The sequence below is a fragment of the Sphaeramia orbicularis genome, chromosome 9 (assembly GCF_902148855.1).
Source record: "Sphaeramia orbicularis chromosome 9, fSphaOr1.1, whole genome shotgun sequence".
NCBI lineage: Eukaryota > Metazoa > Chordata > Actinopteri > Kurtiformes > Apogonidae > Sphaeramia > Sphaeramia orbicularis.
Genome location: NC_043965.1, coordinates 8,942,705 through 8,969,087, shown reverse-complemented (window position 1 = coordinate 8,969,087; position 26,383 = coordinate 8,942,705). Strand labels below are relative to the sequence as shown.

At 34.6% G+C, this 26,383-nt stretch overlaps 1 protein-coding gene across 1 annotated transcript; it reads right to left on the bottom strand.

Annotated features, from left to right (window-relative positions):
* Positions 1 to 623: 623 nt before the first annotated feature.
* Positions 624 to 26,383, bottom strand: tmem175 (transmembrane protein 175). Its single transcript, XM_030143892.1, has 10 exons — positions 26,074 to 26,383; positions 20,425 to 20,463; positions 20,247 to 20,344; positions 20,114 to 20,165; positions 18,336 to 18,371; positions 18,158 to 18,241; positions 12,784 to 12,948; positions 10,876 to 10,954; positions 6,673 to 6,808; positions 624 to 1,541 (listed from the first exon to the last, which is right to left on the bottom strand). The coding sequence occupies exons 1-10, from the start codon at positions 26,275 to 26,277 to the stop codon at positions 875 to 877; spliced, it is 1,560 nt and encodes a 519-aa protein (XP_029999752.1). The 5' UTR covers positions 26,278 to 26,383; the 3' UTR covers positions 624 to 874.

The following is a 26,383-nucleotide window of genomic DNA, read 5'->3' as shown; positions in this document are numbered from 1 at the left end:
GGTTGAGGCATGATATTGTTAAAATTGCACTCATTTTGCTTCAGAAATTTCATGTTTTTTAGGTTGTTCAGGTTATTTTTGTGAAGGGAATTTTTGTAAATGTAGACATTTTAACATTTTCATTATTTAATTTTACTTTTTTTGCACTAAAACAGAGAGAAAAATGTAGAATTGTCAATATTTATAGACTATTTTTCTTTTATTTTACTGCTCCCACCCACTTAAGGTCACTTTGGCCTCTGAACTAAAATGTGTTCGACACCCCCTGAACTAAACCTCCACTTAGACTGCGTTCAGACACCAGGTCTTACTGCACAATTTGGATTTTTTTTGGTGACACCTGATTTTTTTGTGTGCTCGTTCATATTACACATTAAATGCGACTTCTGTCAGTTTTGAGTATGAACTGAATACGTTACCACGCAGGCATGCACTGTGTTTACAGAAGCAAGTATGTTTTTGCCGCTGCTCCTCTTCCTGGGACGCAGAATTATGACGTTTGTCGCATTTCAATGATGTAAAGGTCGGATAAATGTGACCTGGCCGTTCAGACTGAATTCGCATCGCAAAATATCAGATACGTAGCAGATTTAGGACCACATATGAAAGTGGTCTGGGTCGGATTAAAAAAAAATCGGATTTGTGCTGTTCAAACTATCTTTAACAGATCGGATACAGGTCACATAAAGTCGGATTTGGACCACATTTGCCTTCAGTCTGAACGTAGCCTAAGATTCTCACCTAATGTTCAACCTGAGGTCATATCAGTCGTATTTGCACCGACTCTTTCCAAACAGATTTGGCCCAAATTTAAGTACTGAACAAAGTCCGATCCAGTCTCCATTTGTTTTCTGAGGCCGGAGCGAAGCTAAAGCTAAGTAACTAAAGCGTTAAACGGTACTGTGGATTCATCGTCATCTACTACAGATCTGAGGTCGGGTCGGTCAGGACAGAAAATGAGACGTATGAGCGCTAACCCAACACGCACCAGCAACCGCAACACGAGAAACGCAAAAGGCACTGTGATCTCCATCAGGTGGAAAATGGGGGCGCTAAATTTACTCAAAATACAAGTGAGGAAGAACGTTCCTAAAGCTACACAGGGGTACAGAGCTAGCTTAGCCAGCATGAACACATGTTCCCGGCCTCCGTACCGAACATAAGGGTGCAGCGTTTCCTGTTCGTTGTACAGCGCCACCACCCAGATGGCCAGTTGGAATATACCCGCGAAGAAGATGATCACGCAGCTGATCTGAATGGCCTCCAGTTCGTTCTGAGAGTTGCGCGGGAATTCGTGCGTCAGCTGATAGGCTAACGGCAAACCCCCGACGAATGCCAGAGAGAAGGTGTTGAGCAGGCTCATGAAGCGCGTCGCCTTGGTAACGTGGAGGAACAGCGAGTGGTGGACGAACCAGAGGAGGCCGACGGTGACGAAGGAGCCGAAGTAGGCCAGGTATTCAGGGCCGTAGTCCTGCAGAGCGGCCACCAGACTGCCCCCGAACCGCTGCTGCACCACCGCCACGTCTGGAACGTTGTCCTCACTGGAAAAAAGGTAAAAGCTGTTACTGTGAAAATAAGTCATACTCCTGTTTTGTATTATTTAGGAAAACCAAAGCCTCAAAGTATCGACCGATGTTAACCCTTAAAGACATGTATGTATGTATGTATGTATGTATGTATGTAGTTAGGTAGTTAGTTTGTTTTGAAAGCCACGGTTGTTGTTTTCTTCCCCTGTTCGGTACAAGAAGAAAGAAAACCCCTCAAAATGTCTTTAATGCATTTATTGTGAATTTTTGAACATTTTTCCCCCAATTTTTAGAGACAATAGAATATACAGGGTGGGGAAGCAAAATTTACAATGAACATTTAGTTGTTTTTTCTCAGCAGGCACTACGTCAATTGTTTTGAAACCAAACATATATTGATGTCATAATCATACCTAACACTATTATCCATACCTTTTCAGAAACTTTTGCCCATATGAGTAATCAGGAAAGCAAACGTCAAAGAGTGTGTGATTTGCTGAATGCACTCGTCACACCAAAGGAGATTTCAAAAATAGTTGGAGTGTCCATAAAGACTGTTTATAATGGAAAGAAGAGAATGACTATGAGCAAAACTATTAGGAGAAAGTCTGGAAGATACTATTAAAGAAGAATGGGAGAAGTTGTCACCCCAATATTTGAGGAACACTTGCGCAAGTTTCAGGAAGCGTGTGAAGGCAGTTATTGAGAAAGAAGGAGGACACATAGAATAAAAACATTTTCTATTATGTACATTTTCTTGTGGCAAATAAATTCTCATGACTTTCAATAAACTAATTGGTCATACACTGTCTTTCAATCCCTGCCTCAAAATATTGTAAATTTTGCTTCCCCACCCTGTAGAAAAACAGGAGTAATATAATTCTGCTGCAATAAATCAAATAGAAAATAAAATAAATCAAATATTTCTAAATGTATTTGAAACATTAGTATTGCACTTTTCCCTGAAAGGTAGTTTTGAACAAACAGCAAAAATCAAATCACAGTTCTGTCAGTTCACATTCTCCATTAAAATAACAAAATTCCACATGAAGTGCAACATTAAGAAGAGGGCAAACTGGTATTCTGTTTTAACAAACTGAAGAGCAACACTGACAACAAAATGAACCAAATTATTTATTTTAGGACAGACACACACAGTGTCTTAAACAGTTTATTTGTGTGTGTGCAGGGTGCGATTTGTCAGAAACACAGAGGAGGGGATGGTGTTTTTTTTTTTTTTTTTGGAGCTTTCTCCTGGGTTCTACTCCTCTATTATACAGCGTGTATGTGTGAGACAGACAGAGAGAGCTGGTGTAAGTGTTTGAGAACTACTGGACATAGGCTGCAAACAACGTTCGTCTTATCAACATCTTTCTTTATTGTTGTCTTACACCTGAACCTGAAGTGATCCCAAACAGGACAGTAATGATGGCAGAGGGTCTTCAGTCTCTTCCTTCCAGGTTCACATCATAGTTGTTGTTTTTTTAACCTTATATCAGCTGCTATTTCTTATTTTGGGCCAATGTGCGCTCCTTTAATATGTCCGTCTGGAACTTGCGCGGATTTAAAGTTCCGCATCGAATGACGTCTTTCGTTCCTTTTTCTCAACATACTGTGCCATTTCGGTACAGCTGTGTACCGAACAGGTGCGTACCAAAACGCTTCGATATGTGTACTGTTGCCTAGTTGCCTTTATTTATTTATTTCTCTATATATTCCTTGTTCGTGGGAAATAATACTATGTGCTCCAAAAACGGTCATTTTGGACAAATTTTCAAAAATACCTCTAGAGTGTTTTATATCATTTCTGAGGTAGTACTAAGTAGTTCCTGAAGTTTTTCAGGTGATTTTAAATCTTTATTCCAAGTGGTCATCAGCGCCCTCCAGTGGTCGAGTGGTAAGGCTATAGTATGTGCTCCAAAAACGGTCACTTTGGACAAATTTTCAAATATACCTCTAAAGTGTTTTATATCATTACTGAAGTATTATTAAGTACTTCCTGAAGTGTTTCAGGTGATTTGAAATCTTTATTCCAAGTGGTCATCAGCGCCCTCCGGTGGTCGAGTGGTAAGGCTATAGTATGTGCTCCAAAAACGGTCATTTTGGACAAATTTTCAAATATACCTCTAAAGTGTTTTATATCATTACTGAAGTATTATTAAGTACTTCCTGAAGTTTTTCAGGTGATTTGAAGTCTTTATTCCAAGTGGTCATCAGCGCCCTCCGGTGGTCGAGTGGTAAGGCTATAGTATGTGCTCCAAAAACGGTCATTTTGGACAAATTTTCAAATATACCTCTAAAGTGTTTTATATCATTACTGAAGTATTATTAAGTACTTCCTGAAGTGTTTCAGGTGATTTGAAATCTTTATTCCTAGTGGTCATCAGCGCCCTCCAGTGGTTGAGTGGTAAGGCTATAGTATGTGCTCCAAAAACGGTCATTTTGGACAAATTTTCAAATATACCTCTAAAGTGTTTTATATCATTACTGAAGTATTATTAAGTACTTCCTGAAGTTTTTCAGGTGATTTGAAGTCTTTATTCCAAGTGGTCATCAGCGCCCTCCAGTGGTCGAGTGGTAAGGCTATAGTATGTGCTCCAAAAACGGTCACTTTGGACAAATTTTCAAATATACCTCTAGTGTTTTATATCATTACTGAAGTATTATTAAGTAGTTCCTGAAGTTTTTCAGGTGATTTGAAATCTTTATTCCAAGTGGTCATCAGCGCCCTCCGGTGGTCGAGTGGTAAGGCTATAGTATGTGCTCCAAAAACGGTCATTTTGGACAAATTTTCAAATATACCTCTAAAGTGTTTTATATCATTTCTGAGGTAGTACTAAGTAGTTCCTGAAGTGTTTCAGGTGATTTTAAATCTTTATTCCTAGTGGTCATCAGCGCCCTCCAGTGGTCGAGTGGTAAGGCTATAGTATGTGCTCCAAAAACGGTCATTTTGGACAAATTTTCAAATATAGCTCTAAAGTGTTTTATATCATTACTGAAGTATTATTAAGTACTTCCTGAAGTTTTTCAGGTGATTTGAAATCTTGATTCCAAGTGGTCATCAGCGCCCTCCGGTGGTCGAGTGGTAAGGCTATAGTATGTGCTCCAAAAACGGTCACTTTGGACAAATTTTCAAATATACCTCTAAAGTGTTTTATATCATTACTGAAGTATTATTAAGTACTTCCTGAAGTTTTTCAGGTGATTTGAAATCTTTATTCCAAGTGGTCATCAGCGCCCTCCGGTGGTCGAGTGGTAAGGCTATAGTATGTGCTCCAAAAACGGTCACTTTGGACAAATTTTCAAATATACCTCTAAAGTGTTTTATATCATTACTGAAGTATTATTAAGTACTTCCTGAAGTGTTTCAGGTGATTTGAAATCTTTATTCCAAGTGGTCATCAGCGCCCTCCGGTGGTCGAGTGGTAAGGCTATAGTATGTGCTCCAAAAACGGTCACTTTGGACAAATTTTCAAATATACCTCTAAAGTGTTTTATATCATTACTGAAGTATTATTAAGTACTTCCTGAAGTGTTTCAGGTGATTTTAAATCTTTATTCCAAGTGGTCATCAGCGCCCTCCGGTGGTCGAGTGGTAAGGCTATAGTATGTGCTCCAAAAACGGTCATTTTGGACAAATTTTCAAATATACCTCTAAAGTGTTTTATATCATTACTGAGGTAGTACTAAGTAGTTCCTGAAGTGTTTCAGGTGATTTGAAATCTTTATTCCTAGTGGTCATCAGCGCCCTCCAGTGGTCGAGTGGTAAGGCTATAGTATGTGCTCCAAAAACGGTCACTTTGGACAAATTTTCAAATATACCTCTAAAGTGTTTTATATCATTACTGAAGTATTATTAAGTACTTCCTGAAGTGTTTCAGGTGATTTGAAATCTTGATTCCAAGTGGTCATCAGCGCCCTCCGGTGGTCGAGTGGTAAGGCTATAGTATGTGCTCCAAAAACGGTCATTTTGGACAAATTTTCAAATATACCTCTAAAGTGTTTTATATCATTTCTGAGGTATTATTAAGTACTTCCTGAAGTGTCCAACTGATCTTTCAAACACTATTCAGCTGATTTTTTTTTTTTTTTTTTTAACAAATCTTCAAAAAGTTTTTTAAAAGATTGAAAGCTAAGACTCAACAGGCCAAGGCAAGGCATACCCTGGACGTCATAGGGCTGTTTAATTTATTTTTTTTCTTCCGGACCACACCAGAGCTAACTACGTTCATATTAAAAATGAGTCAGTTGAAGGTTTTTGTGGTTTAAGATAAGCATACAGGATCTCTGGGCACATTTTAGTTGAGGGGTGTCAAACTCTTTAGTTCAGGGGCCACATCCTGCCAATCTGATCATGAGTGGGCCAATAAAATAACATAATAATATATAAATGATGTCGACTCCAAACTTTTGTCTAATTTTTAAAGTGAAGAAACTAAAATTACATGATGAAAATGTTTCCATCAACAAACTATCCTTAAAAAATACAAATAACATGAACCATGAAAAAACTGAAATTTATGAAGTGCAATTGTAACAATACTATACCTTAGTTTATCATTTACACATGCACATTACAATGTACAGATCACAGTGGATCTACAAATATACAAAACATTTAATCACAGGCAGAATAGTATTAAAATTGCACTTATTCTCTTAAGAACATTCATGTTCATATTTTTCAGGTTATTCACATTTTTTTGTCAAAGGATAGTTTGTAAATGTAAATATTTTCATGTAATTTTACTTTTTTACACGAAAACAAAGAGTAGAATTGGGAGCTGACATAATTTATAGGTTATTATGATCGTATTTTACTGGTCCAACCCACTCGAGATCAAATCGGTCTGTATGTGGAACCTGAATTAAAATGATCAGTGTCATTTTTGCATTTCACGGACCAGATCGGACCCTTTACAGGGCCGGTTTGGGCCGTATGTTTGACACCCGTGTTTTAGTGTCTTAGTTGTTACCGTTTCCGTCCAACCATCCAGATGTTGTCATAAATACAGACAAGTCGTGCAGTGTTGGAGGTGACAACCAGAGTTTTTCAGATGTTGGATAAATAGCTGTGTGCTCATCTGTCCTCTCACCTCCTTCAAACTAAACCCATACATCCAGGAAGAATAAAACGGACACATACCAGATGTCCAGGATGAGGAGCGTCGCTACGATGGCGTAAACCCCGTCGCTGAACGCCTCCACTCGCTCTTTGCTCAGAGGTTCGTTGGGCAGGTACGTGTAGAACAACACCGAGTCTGGAGACTCCTCCACAGGACCTGAAGTGGACCACAGTCAACTTTACAAAGGCCTCACTGAGCCTGTTCACATTCACAACAATACTACGATCATCTGATTTATGGAGTAATCAGATCATTCCAGTGGTCATATAAACAGGATAATCTGATCTGTTTTTCTCAGATAACATGTTTATATATAAGGGAATACTCAGCCTCCTGCCTGTCTACATTTGTACATTAATTGAAAGGACACATTCTGATACTTATTCTCCCTGTACAAATGATCATATGGGTCATTCCATATGAAATGAACAGATTTTAAGAAAATTTCCCACCTGACCCTCTCAGATTTTTCTAAATTTTTTACATGCTGATAGAACATTATATATGATGGAAAATCCAAAATTTAAAGGCTTAATTGTAAAAAGTTCCAAAGTTATGACCATTTGAAGTAGGTAGGGGGTACCCTAAAATTGCAACCAAAATTGAGACTTGAAATTTTCGGCTATTTTCAGGTTTCTATAACTTCTGAACAACAAGAGCTAGAGGTCTGAAATTTTCAGAATCATTTCACAGGAATCTATAGTCCTAAGAAATGTGAACATATTTACTTAAAATTTATAATTGCATGTTACAGAGAATGACAAAGTTGAGATTTTATCCATCGCAAACTTCTAAAATGCTACATTTGGCCACTCATTACACAAAAACTAATCATCATATTCATTAGAAATTTTATGTGCTGTATCTTGGCTACTTAGGGAATGGATCTGTGTAAAATGAAGGTCTAATGTTATGTTATGTGTGATATACGAACAGCTTAAAATCAAAAATATCTGTCCGACCTTTGGATTCAAAGGTCAATATCAGCATGTGGGATAGGTAGGATCACAAAATAAAAGACCCCATGTGAAAGGACAGGAATTGCCCTAAATTTTGACACCAAGCACAACTTGCTTCTATAAATCCTTCTATGTTAAATGTTCAAATTAAATATGGACGTTTTCGCCCCCATATTTTAGCCATTTATGGCTAAAATATGGGATTTATAGAAGTTCGCGATGGATAAAATTTCAACTTTGTCATTCTCTGTAACATGCAGTTATAAATTTTAAGTAAATATGTTCACATTTCTTAGGACTATAGATTCCTGTGAAATGATTCTGAAAATTTCAGACCTCTAGCGCTTGTTGTTCAGAAGTTATAGAAGCCTGAAAATTTCAAGTCTTAATTTCGGTCACAATTTTTGGGTACCCCTACCTACTTCAAATGGTCATAACTTTGGAACTATTTACAATTAAGCCTTGAAATTTTGGATTTTCCCATCATATACAGGGTGGGGAAGCAAAATTTACAATGAACATTTAGTTGTTTTTTCTCAGCAGGCACTACGTCAATTGTTTTGAAACCAAACATATATTGATGTCATAATCATACCTAACACTATTATCCATGCTTTTCAGAAACTTTTGCCCATATGAGTAATCAGGAAAGCAAACGTCAAAGAGTGTGTGATTTGCTGAATGCACTCGTCACACCAAAGGAGATTTCAAAAATAGTTGGAGTGTCCATAAAGACTGTTTATAATGGAAAGAAGAGAATGACTATGAGCAAAACTATTAGGAGAAAGTCTGGAAGATACTATTAAAGAAGAATGGGAGAAGTTGTCACCTGAATATTTGAGGAACACTTGCGCAAGTTTCAGGAAGCGTGTGAAGGAAGTTATTGAGAAAGAAGGAGGACACATAGAATAAAAACATTTTCTATTATGTCACTTTTCTCGTGGCAAATAAATTCTCATGACTTTCAAGAAACTAATTGCTCATACACTGTCTTTCAATCCCTGCCTCAAAATATTGCAAATTTTGCTTCCCCACCCTGTATAATGTACTAGAAGTATGTAAAAATGTAGAAAAATCTGAGCGGGTCAGGTGGGGACCACTTGATGAAATTATATGGAATGACCCATATATTGTTTTCTGTTCCACTGGTTTGTACAGAACTGGGTCAAAGAGCGTTTGTTTACTCTGCACCTTATGCACAGAATCAGCTCCACAAAGACTGGAAACTGAGGAGGGATGTAACGATGTGGAAAGTTCATATCAGGTTATTGTGACCAAAATTATCACGGTTATCATCATTATCACGGTATTGTTGAAATGTGCTCAAAATGTTCAAAAAGTTCTTGTCTTATACACAACCTGAAATAATTTAACCAAGTTGTATTTTGGAAAAAAAAACAAAACAAAACAAATAAAATAATGGGCATTATGTACTCTCTCTCAACAGAAACATTCAAATATTAACATGTAAACACCAAACATACACATGTGCATTAAAGATGGCACCTTATGGCCATTGTTTGACCATTTTCCATATCAAGTTTGTGTTCAAAGTGCTGTAATCAAACACAGTTATCATGATAATTAGAATTCAAACGGTAATACTAACTGTCGGGAATTTTACCACGGTTTATCGTTATACCGGTAATCATTACATCCCTAAAACTGAGTAAATGTCTGAGCACTTTTAAGTCCAGAGTTCTTGAGGCCAACTCCATAACTTGCACTTGTTTTTCTTAATCTGTTCATAAATGTTATTTTTACTAACTGTTAATTGTCGAATGTGTGTGTTGTATGTGTTGTAACTGTAATCCTGTAACTGTGTAATCCTGTAAGTGTGTGTTGTATTTGCTGCTGCCTGTCTCAGTCAGGTCTCACTTGTAAAAAAGGTTCTAAATCTCAATGGGATTTTTCCTGGTTAAATAAATTAAAAGTAATAACAGTAATCTGATTATGTGAAATCAGAATAGCACGCCTAGATTTGTCCCCAATACTCTGATATCTTCCTGCATGTATAGAGGTTAATCTGATTTATTTTGTTCTTTTACGTCTGTGCATGTGTAAACACAATTAAAATCATAAAAAACTGAAGTTACGTATTCAAACATAAACAGAAGACGATAACAGGAAGTTGGATTCTACCATCACTTTGTACGTACGTACTCTAAAAGAAATCCAATAAATGGACAGGAGCGTCTAAACCAGGGTATTTTGATTATCGCATTTCTGAAGTGCATGTAAACGCATCAGATCTGATTACACTGGTCAACAACAAATTTATTGTTTACGTTTTTTGAGCTGATTTAGGATAATTTTGGTGTGCTGAATCCAAAAATCACATTAATTTTGCTCAATCAGGTCAACTTTCTGAACTATGCTACATATTGGCTTTTTAACATTTTTGCTTACATTTATGGGCATTTTCACATCATATGATACAAAATTCTTTCATATTTCTTGCAATAAACGAGTTCTGAAGATTTTACTTTTGCCAATTTATGATTAATATTTTTTTTAATATTACAGGTGAATGAAATGGCTTCGACTAGAAGATCTTGCAAAAATAAGCCTGACGTATTCTGCTACATCTGCGGTGAATACACCATTGTACCTAACAGGAATCCTGTTAGAAAAATTTTTTTTTCTCTTAAAACCTATTTTGGGTGAGAACTATATAAAAAATCAACTGATAAAGTCACAAAAATGTAATCAATTTTGTGAGAAGATCAAATTTTTCAAAATCAAATTAGCAAAAAAACCTGACCTGATTGAGAAAAACAGATGTCATTTTTGGATTTAGCGGTGCAAAATGGTCCTAATTCAGCTGAAAAAACCTAGACAACTTGCAAAAAACATTTGTTTGTAACCCAGTGCTATTATCTGATTACTCCCTGTTATCTGATTTTTATGTTCATGTGAAGTCAAATAAGAGACTGATCTGATGAAATCGCGTTGTATGTCACGACAGTTCTTTTGGCATTTGGTCTGTTATACGTACGTGTTTTCATCCTTTTGTGTGTTATTTAATACCATGTGACCGTGTCAATTTATGCCAAGATCTCTGGGTCACATAACCCTAACCCTCAGTGTGTGGTATTTGACGTGGCATGAACACATGCGGAAAGCTTATAACTGAAGTTAACTAAAAGTGGTGTGTATATTTATGCGATTTCATGACATCATGTTGTAAATAAAAACAGTACATTAAATACTTCCTTCCACAGCACCTACAGTTCCTTCTTTATGTTCAGGTGTGGGTCTTACCCATGACTTTTTTGTGACACCACTCCACACAGCGGGAGATGTACGGCAGGAAGATGATGATGGCCAACAGAACGTACGACTGGAACACAAACACAACACATCACTGAAATCATCGACTGGAGAACATTTAACCCAAGCAGAATCATGTTCTTAACTTTATTTACTTCTATTGAACGTCAAAACTTCATTAAACAACTGGAAAACTACAGAATAACATAAAAGTGTAAAAATGGTATGTTATACAATAACTGTTTTTAACAATGATTAAAAAATGACCGAACAACTAAAATAATTTACTTTAATTATTTGCCAGTTTTTAACTCTTTTCTATCATTTATAAATAGCTGACAAGTCAAAGTATGAAACTATAAAAAATAGAATAAAATATAAACCTACAAAATAACTATAAACATATAATATATCTATAAACAGCAGGGGTGGGAAAGAATAAATAAAAGTGACAGATGAGAATTGAGTTTAAAGTGACAAATAATGACTAATTAACATAAGTGACTCATTTCACTGTCAGCAGGTCATGCACCTTTGTTTGAGGGAAAAAAGTATTTTATTGCTGCTGCAATATTTGTTGAATATTGAATAGAATATTTGTAATATATGAACAAACTGTTATACATTCTAATGGATGTGGACCAAATGTTCTTGTTAAAGGAAAGACAATCTGTTTTATTGCTGCAATAAATATAAATAAGAGCCTTCTTTTTTGCCGTTCAGAATCTGACTGGTTGTTGCAGTAGTCATTAGTTGTATTAACTACCTGGTAATTAATGGACACGGGGTCATTAGGTTCATCTACAGAACCATGTTGGATGAACTGCACTGCCTCTATCCATTAGAATAGAATAGAATAGAATAGAATAGAATAGAATAGAATAAAATTTATTGTCATTGTGAATGATTACATTAGTAGTGCTACTCTAGTCAATACAACAATATTATATTACATTACATTATATTGTATTACATTACATTATATTATGTTGCATTACATTATACTATATTATATTTCATTACATTATACTATATTATATTACATTATACTATATTATATTTCATTACATTATACTATATTATATTACATTATATTATATTATACTATATTATATTTCATTACATTATATTATAGTATATTATATTACAATATATTACATTACAGTACATTATATTATATTATTTTATATTATACTATATTATATTACATTATATTATATTATACTATATTACATTATATTACATTACATTATATTATACTATATTATATTACAATATATTACATTACATTATGCTATATTATACTACATTATATTATACTATATTACATTACAATAAATTATATTATGGCATATTATATTATATTATAACAAAACACCAGTAATACAGAAATAAGAAAAGAGTGAATATAAAATTACAAAAACTAACAAGAAAAGCATTCGGAGAGCGCACACCTCCACCAAGGCAGATCCCCCCCCCCCCCCCACACACACACACACACACACACACACAATTGCCACCAAAATTTAATCATTTCTTCCTTGTGCCAGTATCAACATTTCCTGAAATTTTCATCCAAATCCATCCATAACTTTTGGAGTTTTCTTGCACACAGACAGACAAACAGACAAACCATCACTGGCACAAACGTTACCTCCTTGGTGGAGGTAAAAATAACATAAGAAAATAGAACAGAAATTTGCCAGTCCATGTCATGTGACCAGACCCCATACTTCATTCCATAAATGTAGGACGCTGCTACGTATTACTGTCTATAAAGGAAAGCCAGACCCTTCAACACAAACCAGGGGTAACAGTGAAAGAGTGAGCAGAGCTAGAAAATGACTGCTGGTGTTAAAAGGCTGACGTAGTGACTGTGAGTGGGAAGTGAAAACTCACCAGCTGAAAGACGACGAAGGACACAATACTGGCTAAGAAGCACATGAGAGGGACCCTCATGATGACCTTCAGGATGTGGTGTTTGTAGAAGGTCCGGTTCTCCGACATCTGGATCTGCTCACTGAGTAGAAACGGCTGACTGAAGGCATACAACACAATGACCGACTGGACAGACACACACACACACACACACACACACACACACAGGACTTTATATACTCAGAGTTATAGAAACAGATCCATACATATATAATACATACAAACACATACAAGTATATAGAATGAAAGAGGTGAAACTGACTTTCACAACCATGTGTTTGTTACATTATCCAAATGTTTATGACCTCAGCATGTAACACTACATACATAAGTACAACGTTTCTGGATAATACTAGTTTGTACTGTGATTCACTCTTAACCCATACAGACCCAAACATCCACCATCGACCAAAACCATCTACTGATCTAAACTGTTTAATACCTGTTGATCCACTAATCCTATCAAACCATGTAAATAACTGGAGTAAAATACAGCTTGTCGTCTTTCGTGGTCATCAGATATGACCCATTTGGACATTCAGAGGCTGAGTAGTTACCATGGAAACACCGTCATCTTCTACAACATTGATTCACCAGTAAAACCCATGGAGTTGGATCAATGACAGTGAATGGACACACTGGGTTTGTGTTCAGTTATTGATGGATTTTGCTGAAAAAGTCACTTTTTCTTCAGTTTTCTCCGTTTTTGATAAAATAACCCTCAATTTTACTCTGAGCTTTTACGACCATCTACATGATCAGTAAATTAAATATAGGAAAATATTTGGTTTGCACTGAAAAAACACAAAATACAGAGGATAATATTACAATAAATGGTGATAAATCAATAAAGGAAGGTTAAATATAGAGAGAAATTCATTTGGGAACTGACACAAAAGTAACACTGGGTCCTTATGGGTTAAACCACAGGTGTCAAACACGTGGCCCGGGGGCCAAAACCGGTCCGGCAAAGGGTCCAATCTGGCCCACGAACCCAATTTAAAAAGTGCAAAATGCAAAAAATTACCCTGAAGGTATTAACAGTCAAGGACATCAAACTCAAAAATAACAGCATAATAACCTAGAAAAAAAGACTCCAAATTTTCTTCTTGGTTTTTATTATGAGAAAAATAATATGACATTACACCTTTAAATAATGGCAACACCAGTTTTTTCTCTTTGATTTATTGCAAAGAACATAAAATTCTGATATCCTTTAATAATAAAACATCAATAACCTGAACAAATATGAACAACCTGGAATGTCTAAAGAAAAATAAGTGCAATTTTAACAATATTCTGCCTGTTTTGTGTCTTGGTAGATCTGACCTGTAATGCACATGTAGAAATCATTTGAGTTGAGGCATAATATTGATAAAATTACTTATTTTTCGTCAAAAATTTCAGTTTTTTCCAGTTATTCACTTTTTTTTTTTTTTTTTTGGTTTTAGATAGATATAGTTTCATCATTTAATGTTATTTTTTGCACAAAAGATTTGGAGTTGTCATTTATAGGCTATTATGCTATTATTTAACTCGTCCGGCCCACTGGAGATCAAATTAGGCTGAATATGGCCCCTGAAAGAAAATGAGTTTGACACCTCTGGGTTAAACTGTATTTAGAAACTGTTGGATGGAAGAAAGAAGGAAAGAAAGAAAGAAAGAAAGAAAGAAAGAAAGAAAGAAAGAAAGAAAGAAAGAAAGAACGAAAGAAAGAAAGAATCTATCTATCTATCTATCCTGCTCTGAAATGAGACAAATATCATAAAACTTTCCCACACATCTTAAAAAAGTGAACATTTTTCTCCAGACTGAAGTACACTGAAACTTCGCGACTAAAACTTTTGAATCAAGGCTTATTTACACACAAACGGGCAGACGTAGCAAAGAATGTACCAACATTCAACAATTCACAAACATCAGGGTTCGTACATATTTTTCAAAGCCAAATTCAAGCACTTTTAAAGGTCTTTTTCTCATTTTTCCAGCACAGAACCGTATCACGGGGGTCACATCCATATATACAGGGTGGGGAAGCAAAATTTACAATGAACATTTAGTTGTTTTTTCTCAGCAGGCACTACGTCAATTGTTTTGAAACCAAACATATATTGATGTCATAATCATACCTAACACTATTATCCATACCTTTTCAGAAACTTTTGCCCATATGAGTAATCAGGAAAGCAAACGTCAAAGAGTGTGTGATTTGCTGAATGCACTCGTCACACCAAAGGAGATTTCAAAAATAGTTGGAGTGTCCATAAAGACTGTTTATAATGGAAAGAAGAGAATGACTATGAGCAAAACTATTAGGAGAAAGTCTGGAAGATACTATTAAAGAAGAATGGGAGAAGTTGTCACCCCAATATTTGAGGAACACTTGCGCAAGTTTCAGGAAGCATGTGAAGGCAGTTATTGAGAAAGAAGGAGGACACATAGAATAAAAACATTTTCTATTATGGAAATTTTCTTGTGGCAAATAAATTCTCATGACTTTCAATAAACTAATTGGTCATACACTGTCTTTCAATCCCTGCCTCAAAATATTGTAAATTTTGCTTCCCCACCCTGTATATTATATTATATTATATTATATTATATTATATTACTTTATATTATATTATACTATATTATATTACATTATATTATATTATACTATATTACATTACATTATATTATTATTACCTCCGCCAAGGAGTTTATGTTTTTGCCAGGGTTTGTTTGTCTGTTTGTTTGTTTGTTTGTCTGTCCGTTAGTGTGCAACATAACTCAAAAAGTTATGGACAGATTTGGATGAAATTTTCAGGGTTTGTTGGAAATGGGATAAGGAAGAAATGATTAAATTTTGGTGGTGATCGGGGGTGGGGGGGCCCACGGGGGGGGGCCACTGATCAGCCTTGGCGGAGGTCTGCGCTCTCTGAGTGCTTCTAGTTTACATTATATTATACTATATTATATTACATTATATTACATTACAGTACATTATATTATATTATATTACTTTATATTATATTATACTATATTATATTACATTACAGTACATTATATTATATTATATTACTTTATATTATATTATACTATATTATATTACATTACAGTACATTATATTATATTATATTACTTTATATTATATTATACTATATTATATTACATTACAGTACATTATATTATATTATATTACTTTATATTATATTATACTATATATTACATTATATTATATTATATTACATTACATTATATTATACGATATTATATTACATTATATTATACTATATTATACTACATTACATTATGCTATATTATATTACATTATATTATACTATATTACCTTATATTATATTACATTACATTATACTATATTATATTACATTACATTATACTATATTATATTACATTATATTACATAACAGTACATTATATTATATTACTTTATATTATATTATACTATATTATATTATACTATATTACCTTATATTATATTACATTACATTATACTATATTATATTACATTACATTACGCTATATTATATTACATTATATTATACTATATTATATTACATTATACTATATTACATTTTATTATACTATATTACATTACATTAAATCATTTTCTATTATGTAAATTTTCTTGTGGCAAATAAATTCTCATGACTTTCAATAAACTAATTGGTCATACACTGTCTTTCAATCCCTGCCTCAAAATATTGTAAATTTTGCTTCCCCACCCTGTATATTATATTATATTATATTATATTACTTTATATTATATTATACTATACTATATTATATTACATTATATTATATTATACTATATTACATTACATTATATTATTATTACCTCCGCCAAGGAGTTTATGTTTTTGCCAGGGTTTGTTTGTCTGTTTGTTTGTTTGTTTGTCTGTCCGTTAGTGTGCAACATAACTCAAAAAGTTATGGACAGATTTGGATGAAATTTTCAGGGTTTGTTGGAAATGGGATAAGGAAGAAATGATTAAATTTTGGTGGTGATCGGGGGTGGGGAGGCCCACGGGGGGGGCCACTGATCAGCCTTGGCGGAGGTCTGCGCTCTCTGAGTGCTTCTAGTTTACATTATATTATACTATATTATATTACATTATATTACATTACAGTACATTATATTATATTATATTACTTTATATTATATTATACTATATTATATTACATTACAGTACATTATATTATATTACTTTATATTATATTATACTATATATTACATTATATTATATTATATTACATTACATTATATTATACGATATTATATTACATTATATTATACTATATTATACTACATTACATTATGCTATATTATATTACATTATATTATACTATATTACCTTATATTATATTACATTACATTATACTATATTATATTACATTACATTATACTATATTATATTACATTATATTACATAACAGTACATTATATTATATTACTTTATATTATATTATACTATATTATATTACATTATATTATACTATATTACCTTATATTATATTACATTACATTATACTATATTATATTACATTACATTACGCTATATTATATTACATTATATTATACTATATTATATTACATTATACTATATTACATTTTATTATACTATATTACATTACATTAAATCATTTTCTATTATGTAAATTTTCTTGTGGCAAATAAATTCTCATGACTTTCAATAAACTAATTGGTCATACACTGTCTTTCAATCCCTGCCTCAAAATATTGTAAATTTTGCTTCCCCACCCTGTACAGGAATACATCGACTCATGAATGTGTTTTTCTCTTTTTATCACACTGATGTACATTGTTTTATGCTATAAACATCTTAAATTATGTTTCATAATAGCGAAAAGTTTCAAAATTAAAGGATAACACAAAGTTTAACCAAAAAAGGAAAGCCACTTGATGTTCTTCAGACACATTTGACCAAAGATGAAGATTAAAATGTACCTGGAGTCGACCTGAGAACACACGGTAACTTTAGTTTAGTCTGAATATGCAACAAAATTAAATAATCCTACTTAGTCCTTATAAATGAAACCGATTATATGAACACAAAACAAACAAAAAACATATACATGAAAACAAAGGATGACTTCATTTGCATATTCGAAAAGGAGTGGGAGGAAGTATAACTTATTTAATCCACTTAAACTGAAATTCAAGCACTTTTCAGACCTTGAAAACACAACATTGAATTTCAAGCATTTTCAAGGATTTCAAGCACGTGTACCAACCCTGAAACATCTACAGCAATTTTCATGTTACATTTTTGCCATTTTTTGGAGTGTTGTACAGAAGTGTTTAATTCACCTGAATGACACCGATGACCATCACACAACCACAGAAAAGCAGAATCCCCAGGATGTTCTCAGGGAAGGTCGCCATCAGAGAGAACTGGAACAAGAGAAGAACAGTAGTAGAGTAGAAGAGGACGGAACACCGCAGAGCACCGACTATGAACTGAACGAACAGAACCATCTGGACTCACAGTGTACGGGAGAAAGGTGATCAGCATCATACAGGCCTGAAACCCAACAGAGGAGAACGCCAGTTAGAGAACGAGGAACCATGTTCTGCACGGACAACAAATACTCCAGCTGTGTTCACCCATGAACACAACTTCATATGATCTGACCTTTTATGTCAGTGGCTGTTCGGGGCTTTATGGATGAAATGTGGGTTTTTCTACTTTAAATGTGCGTGTTTTGAAATGTTCACTTTTTTATATTTCTCCACTGAATTTCTTTCCTGGGATTTTTTTTCCCCACTACATTTTTTTCCTGTTTTTTTTCCCCACAATTTTTTTTCCTGGGTTTTTTTCCCCTACTGAATTTTTTTTCCTGTTTTTTTTCCCAATAAATTTTTTCCTGTTCTTTTTCCCCACTAAATTTTTTTTTTCTGGGTTTTTTTCCCATTAAATTTTTCCCCATTTTTTTAAACCACTAAATTTTTTCCTGGTTTTTTTTTTCCCCACTAAATTTTTTTTCCAAGGTTTTTTTTCCCACACTAAATTTTTTTTTCCCCTCTAAATTTTTTTCCTGGAGTCTTTTTCCCACTAAACTTTTTCCTGGGTTTTTTCTCCCCACTAAATTTTTTTCCTGGTGTTTTTTTTTTCCCACTAAATTTTTTTTCTGGGTTTTTTTCCCATTAAATTTTTCCCCATTTTTTCCCCACTAAATTTTTTCCTGGGTTTTTTTTTTCCCACTAAATTTTTTTTCCTGGGTTTTTTTCCCTTACTAAATTTTTTTTCCCCTCTAAATTTTTTTCCTGGAGTTTTTTTCCCACTAAACTTTTTCCTGGGTTTCTTCTCCCCACTAAATTTTTTTCCTGGGTTTTTTCCCCACTACATTTTTTTCCTGTTTTTTTCCACACTACATTTTTTTCCTGGGTTTTTAATCTCACTAAATTTTTTTTTCCTCTTTTTTTTCCCCCACTACATTTTTCCTGGGTTTTTTCCCCACTAAATTGTTTTCCTAGTTGTTCTCACCACTAAGTCTTTTTTATGGTTTTTATTTTTCCCACTACCGTAATTCTTTTGTTTGTTTTTTTTTACTTTCCCATTTTCCACTTTAAAAGTGTGAGTTTTTAAATGTTCACTTTTTTATTTTTCCCCCACTAAATTTTTTTCCTGCCATTTTTTTCCCCACTAAATTTTTTTTACTGAGTTTTTTGCCCACTAAATTATTTCCCTGTTTTTTTCCCCAATAATTTTTCCTGGGTTTTTTAATCACAAATTTTTTTCCTGGGTTTTTTTTTCCCCACTAAATTTTTTTCATGGGTGTTTTATTTCCCCACTAAATTTTTTTCCTGTGGTTTTTTTCCCCACAAAACTTTTTTCCTGGAGTTTTTTTTTTTTCTGTTTTTTTCCCCCCACTGAAATTTTTTCCAGTTTTTTTCCCCACAATTTTTTTCCTGGGTTTTTTCCCCACTAATTATTTTTTTCCTGGGTTTTTTTTTCCCACTGAATTTTTTTCCTGTTTTTTTTTTTTCTATTAAATTTTTTTCCTGGGTTTTTTTTCCCCACACAATTTTTTTTCCTGATGTTTTTTCCTGTTTTTTCCCACTAAATTTTCTCCTGGGGAAAGGCTGGGGTGCAGTAAAAGGGGGGGTGGGCATGACAAATTCATGGGGCCCAGCACTCCCAGGGGGTCCAGTGGATACATATTAGAAGTTGTAAAAATGTTTAAATGTTCATTTCACTGCTGATCCTGTGACAATACAGGATCTTGGACTTTAACAGATTACATTTGCTTGACTGATACTCACGAGGTTCAGCAGTGCAAGGCAATCGTCAATTCGTACAATCACTTGAAATAACCTGTGAAATCCAACACAAACAATGAGCAGGTGACACATAACGCTGCTGAAAGGATCCGTTACAGTGAAACTAAACACTGACCTGATATGAGCGGCCCATGCAACAGTCACTATCAGAAAGGTCATTAAATAAACACAGATCTTTGTCGACAACAGGAGCTGAACGCTCTCTCGTAACTCCTGCAAAACGGAAAAAACACGTCAAACCAACCCACGGTTAAAGCCGACTGTTCTCTGTTAATACTGCTGTCACACATTACCTCATTATCCTCCACTTTTGTGTGAGCAACAGGTAAAATCTGGAAGAAAAATATGGAATAAGTGCAAATGTCATGTCATAAAACCTTATACTGATACTAGACTTTTTTGTTAAATAAATTCTAAAATGTTCAAATAACAAGCAGATTATAGAAACCTTTACTGATCATATTCTCAGTCTAAACTATTTTTTATGCTTACTGGACTTCTGCGGAAATTCAGTTGGCTGTTGATTGGTTTTTGGTTTTAATTGGAGCAAATAAGACTTTACTGCGTTCTGAGCTGACCTCTAATAATAATGATCTCGATGGGTTTGAAATTAAAAGTAAACTTTAACATACAGACGTTGGTTTTGTTGTAATTTAGTTAAGATGAGAAGTACATTTTTTAAGATGAGAGTCACTTTTTATTTGGTTTTTAATCTGTCTCAGTAAAGATTCTGTGTTTAATGGTAAAAACATTATATTAAATCACAGGATTTAACTTTAACCCTTTCATGCATAGTGGTCACTACAGTGGACAGTTTTTCTACAGCTGTTTTCTTGTATATTCATGAATTTTGTTATTTTACTTTCATATCAGCCAACACAATACACTGCAATTAATAACATTACTGTAACTTTGCTGTTCTTGATAAACCAAATGTAACATGTTTGAGTGTAAATCAATTCCTTGTTATTGTTATTAGACTGTAATTAACAACAAAAGTGTTTTGTTTTTTTTGTTTTTTTTGGCATATTATCTCCATGAAGTGACTAGTATTGGAGTTCACAACAAACAAAAAGTTAAGGATATTTCTTTTTTTTTTTTTTGTCTTTTTTTTGTTGCTATTTTTGCCATTTGTAAATAAAACTATGTCTGGTCATTAAAAAAAAAAAAAAAAGTGTTTCAATTCAATTCACACACAAAAAAGTAAAAAGCGTTGTGCAAGAATCTCCACTGAAAAAAATAGCCCCAAAAATTTTAAATATCCATAACTTTTTGTTTGCTGTGTTTGTTAAAATGTGAGAAAACATCACATTAGCAGCATTAAATGTTTTTATTTCATAGTTTTCACACAGCATATCAGTAAATACACGTTTTGTTGCTTTAAAAATTAAATGCACATTTTTGCAACTCCATGAAAAAAAGCTTCATAGAAAAAAAAATAATTATCTCATTGTTTTTTAAATGCCTAAAGAGGAATAAAGAAAAAAATCTTGATTAACATTCTCATAATTCATGCATGAAAGGGTTAAGGTGACTATTAATATTGAATCTAAATTAAAAAAAATGTGATTTTTACCTTAAATAGGAACTATTACAAGCCTCAGTTTTGATTAACTGTGACTCAGACTTCCTCCCCTTGCATTTTTGCACATGCACAAGTGTTTCTACACATAGGTCTTCTCTTTTTCTCTATCTTATTTTTATTATTATACAAAAGTCTTTTATGTACATATTGTTTCTATATATATAGATCTTAATGGGCTAAAATCTGGGACCTCGAGTACCAAATTTCGTGCCATCTCATGTGTAAATATGTGCTGGTATGACAATAAAAATCCTTGAATCCTTTAAAAAAATGTACAATTAGGACTGATAACTCTAATTAAAGTTTGATGAAGTAATTTAATACTGAATATTCTGCACTTTTGCACATTACCTTTAAACTCTGCAATTAAAGCAGTGCTTCGTTGACTGTAAATGCACTGTCTGTTGGTTTAATCAGTTACTTTGCTCTATGCTGGGCAGTCCTCAGGCTGACGGGTTGGAACCAATAAATGTGGAACTGAACATCAAATTAACCACAACAAACCTAAATGGGAGTGATTTCTATACTTAGAGCTATTATTTTTCCTCAAAGTTAGCATTTCTAGGTGTAAACCCTGTTATGAATAGTTGTTCAGTATCAGCCACAGCTTCGGCTGATGGTTTGTTCAGTGTAGTAACTGGGTGATTCTCTGAATTCGGTGCCTTTTGTGGAAAAAAACTGTAATACATAATTTCCTCTGAGATTAAAAAAGTATTCTGATTCTGAATGTAAACCTACACAGAATGTAAATTTTTTTTTTTTCATACTTTATTTACAAAATACCGTATACACATATACCAGAACATGGCATGGAGAAAAAACACATAATGCTCGAGGTGAGGCAGGAAGAAATTAAAAACAATTCCATAAATAGGTAAGTAAATTAATTAAAATAAAAGTAAAGGAATAAACAAGAAGAGAAAAAAAAACAACAAACAAACAAAAATAAATAATAATGATAAAAAATAAATAAATAAATTACAACTTAAATTCGTCACATAAGGCTTCAGTCTTCACAGCTTTAGGGTTAGTGCAAAAGTTAAGTGTCTCTCGATAGGATTTCAAATAAGATTTAAAGACCACAAAGCTGGGTTTCTGATTGGCAGACTTGCTTGTACAGTACAGGCCAAAAGTTTGGACACACCTTCTCATTCTTCGCATTTTCTTTATTTTCATGACTATTTTCATTGTAGATTCTCACTGAAGGCATCAAAACTATGAATGAACACATGTGGAATTATGTACTTAACAAAAAAGTGTGAAATAACTGAAAACATATCTTATATTCTAGTTTCTTCAAAGTAGCCACCCTTAGCTCTGATGACTGTTTTGCACACTCTTGCCATTCTCTTGATGAGCTTCCAGAGGTAGTCACCTGAAATGGTTTCCTGACAGTCTTGAAGAAGTTCCCACAGATGCTTAGCACTTGTTGGCCCTTTTGCCTTCACTCTGCGGTCCAGCTCACCCCAAACCATCTCGATTGGGTTCAGGTCCGGTGACTGTGGAGGCCAGGTCATCTGGCGCAGCACTCCATCACTCTCCTTCTTGGTCAAATATCCCTCACACAGCCTGGAGGTGTGTTTGGGGTCATTGTCCTGTTGAAACATAAATGATGGTCCAACTAAACGCAAACCGGATGGAATGGCATGTCACTTCAGGATGCTGTGGTAGCCATGCTGATTCAGGTTGCCTTCAATCTTGAATAAATCCCCAACAGCGTCACCAGCAAAGCACCCCCACACCATCACACCTCCCCCTCCATGCTTCACGGTGGGAACCAGGCATGTAGCATCCATCCGTTCACCTTTTCTGCGTCGCACAAAGACACGGCGGTTGGATCCAAAGATCTCAAATTTGGACTCATCAGACCAAAGCACAGATTTCCACTGGTCTAATGTCCATTCCTTGGGTTTCTTGGCCCAAATAAATCTCTTCTGTTTGTTGCCTCTCCTGAGCAGTGGTTTCCTAGCAGCTATTTGACCATGAAGACCTGATTCACGCAGTCTCCTCTTAACAGTTGTTGTAGAGATGTGTCTGCTGCTAGAGCTCTGTGTGGTATTCATCTGGTCTCTAATCTGAGCTGCTGTTAATTTGCGATTTCTGAGGCTGATGACTCAGATGAACTTATCTTCAGCATCAGAGGTGACTCTTGGTCTTCCTTTCCTGGGGCGGTCCTCATGTGAGCCAGTTTCGTTGGAGCGCTTGATGGTTTTTGCGACTGCACTTGGGGACACATTCAAAGTTTTTGAAATTTTCTAGACTGACTGACCTTCATTTCTTAAAGTAATGATGGCCACTCGTTTGTCTTTACTTAGCTGATTGGTTCTCGCCATAATATGCATTCTAACAGTTGTCCAATAGGGCTGTCAGCTGTGCATCAACCTGACTTCTGCACAACACAACTGATGGTCCCAACCCCATGAATAAGGCAAGAAATTCCACTAAGTAACCCTGACAAGGCACAGCTATGAAGTGGAAACCATTTCAGGTGACTACCTCTGGAAGCTCATCAAGAGAATGTCAGGAGTGTGCAAAGCAGTCATCAGAGCTAAGGGTGGCTACTTTGAAGAAACTAGAATATAAGAGATGTTTTCAGTTATTTCACACTTTTTTGGTAAGTACATAATTCCACATGTGTTCATTCATAGTTTTGATGCCTTCAGTGAGAATCTACAATGTAAATAGTCATGAAAATAAAGAAAATGCGAAGAATGAGAAGGTGTGTCCAAACTTTTGGCCTGTACTGTATATATATGAAATTTAGCTAATAAGGAAATGAGATTAAGAATAAACAATTTCCCAACAGGCAAATCAATAATAAAGAAACTAAATAAAATATCTACAGTTTTGAAGTTAAAAGAAATATCCAGCTTTCTATTTAAAAAAAGATTGATATCACACCAGAAAAATTTGACAAAAAGCACATTCCCAAAACAAATGAGTTAATGTTTACACAGAATGTAAATTTTTTTTAACAACTTTATTAACAAAAATTGAGTATACAGTACACAATTTTAAACAAACATCAAGATGTCAAAAGAGAAAAAGCATTTGAACATATATACTCAGTGCCAATGAAAACGCAACACTTGAATGTGTTTTATTGTTCCTGAGCTGCATCAATATGTTTAAGTTTCACCTGTAGAAGATAATCCCAGACAATTTCATAACAACCTGAGACGGGCTGAGCTATTGTCACACTTGAATGAACTTGTCTGCATTCATAAGACTTGTTTTTCTCATTGCTCACCAATGAACTGCTCAAATTAAGGAATTGTGGTCAGTTAAGGAGTGGTCATGTTCTGTAGATAAAGGCAAACTGAAAAGCACCAAAATCATTTGCAATAACTCAGCGATGCCTAGACTGACACGTGGCCAAGATGCCATGCTATGGGGCTCCTGGAGGCTGGAATCTCTGCTCGGCAGGTGGCGCGCTGTTTTGGATGCAATGTGTCCACCACAGTCAGGATGCAACAGAGGCATGAAGAAACTGGCTGAACTGCAGACAGACCTCGCCCTGGACGAGCACATGTGACCACACCACAGCAGGACTGCTACACTGAGCTGCAGCACCTCCAGGACCGCTTTGTGACCTTTGGTTTTGGGGGTTCTTGAGTTTCTTTCTTTATCCTTATTTTTTGTCAACAAATTTGGATGTGATTTTTTATTTTTACTGTATAGAAATGGCCTATGATTAATTCCAAAGAGCTTATGGAATAAAAATCCTCATCGATTTAAAAAAATATAAGAATCTTCAAGTGTTGCATTTTCATTGGCACTGAGTATAAGTTTAAGAAAATAATGCATAGATTTAAAAATACAAAGCATAAAAGGAAATAAGTAAATAAATAATAAATCTGACAACTATATATAAATAAATGCAACAGAGAGTTCAGTCAGTATTAAACAATTGTTTATAAATAGCCAATGTGTTAGTGCTTTTTTAATTATGAATTAATTCTAAAGATTTAATATAATTTTCAAATTCTAATAGGAAGACTTTAAAATTTGGGTGTGTTTTAGTATATTTGTTTTTATGTATATGAAATTTTCCAAATAATATGAATAAATTTACAATAAATTCTAGATTGTTAGTATCATGTTTAAAATAAGTAATTACATTTTGGGATGTTATATTTATTTTATTGTTACTTTTAGATATGATATAATTTTGGACCAAAATTTAGAAGAATGTTCCACAGAATGTAAATAAAGAACTACATGTTGTTGTTGTTGTTGTCGTCATCAGTAACAATGATGCGTTCAAAGACAGGACATGGTCTTGTTCAGTCATTTATGAATTTATGACGTAGTGCTCGTGACACACCATACCTGTGTTGTTTTTCTTCGGACTCACCATGACTGTGGCGATGATGGAGATGAGTGCGTCGCTGTAGGCCAGCAGTCTGTGGGAGGACTGGGTTCCGCTGTGGCCTTCACGGTCCGAACCACCGAGGCTCTCCATCAAAGACCCGGAGCCCGCCTGTCTCGCGCGGCCTTTCTTCTCCATCTCCTCCTCCACGTGGTGCTCTATAATGTCGCTGTCGTCGTTGTCCCCCATCACGGAGGAGAGAAAAGGCCGCAGAGGACGGAACTCTGCATGGAGCTGCAGCACGGAGGCGTTTCCAAACAAACGAGGAGCAGCTGACCCGAGACAGGAAACAGGA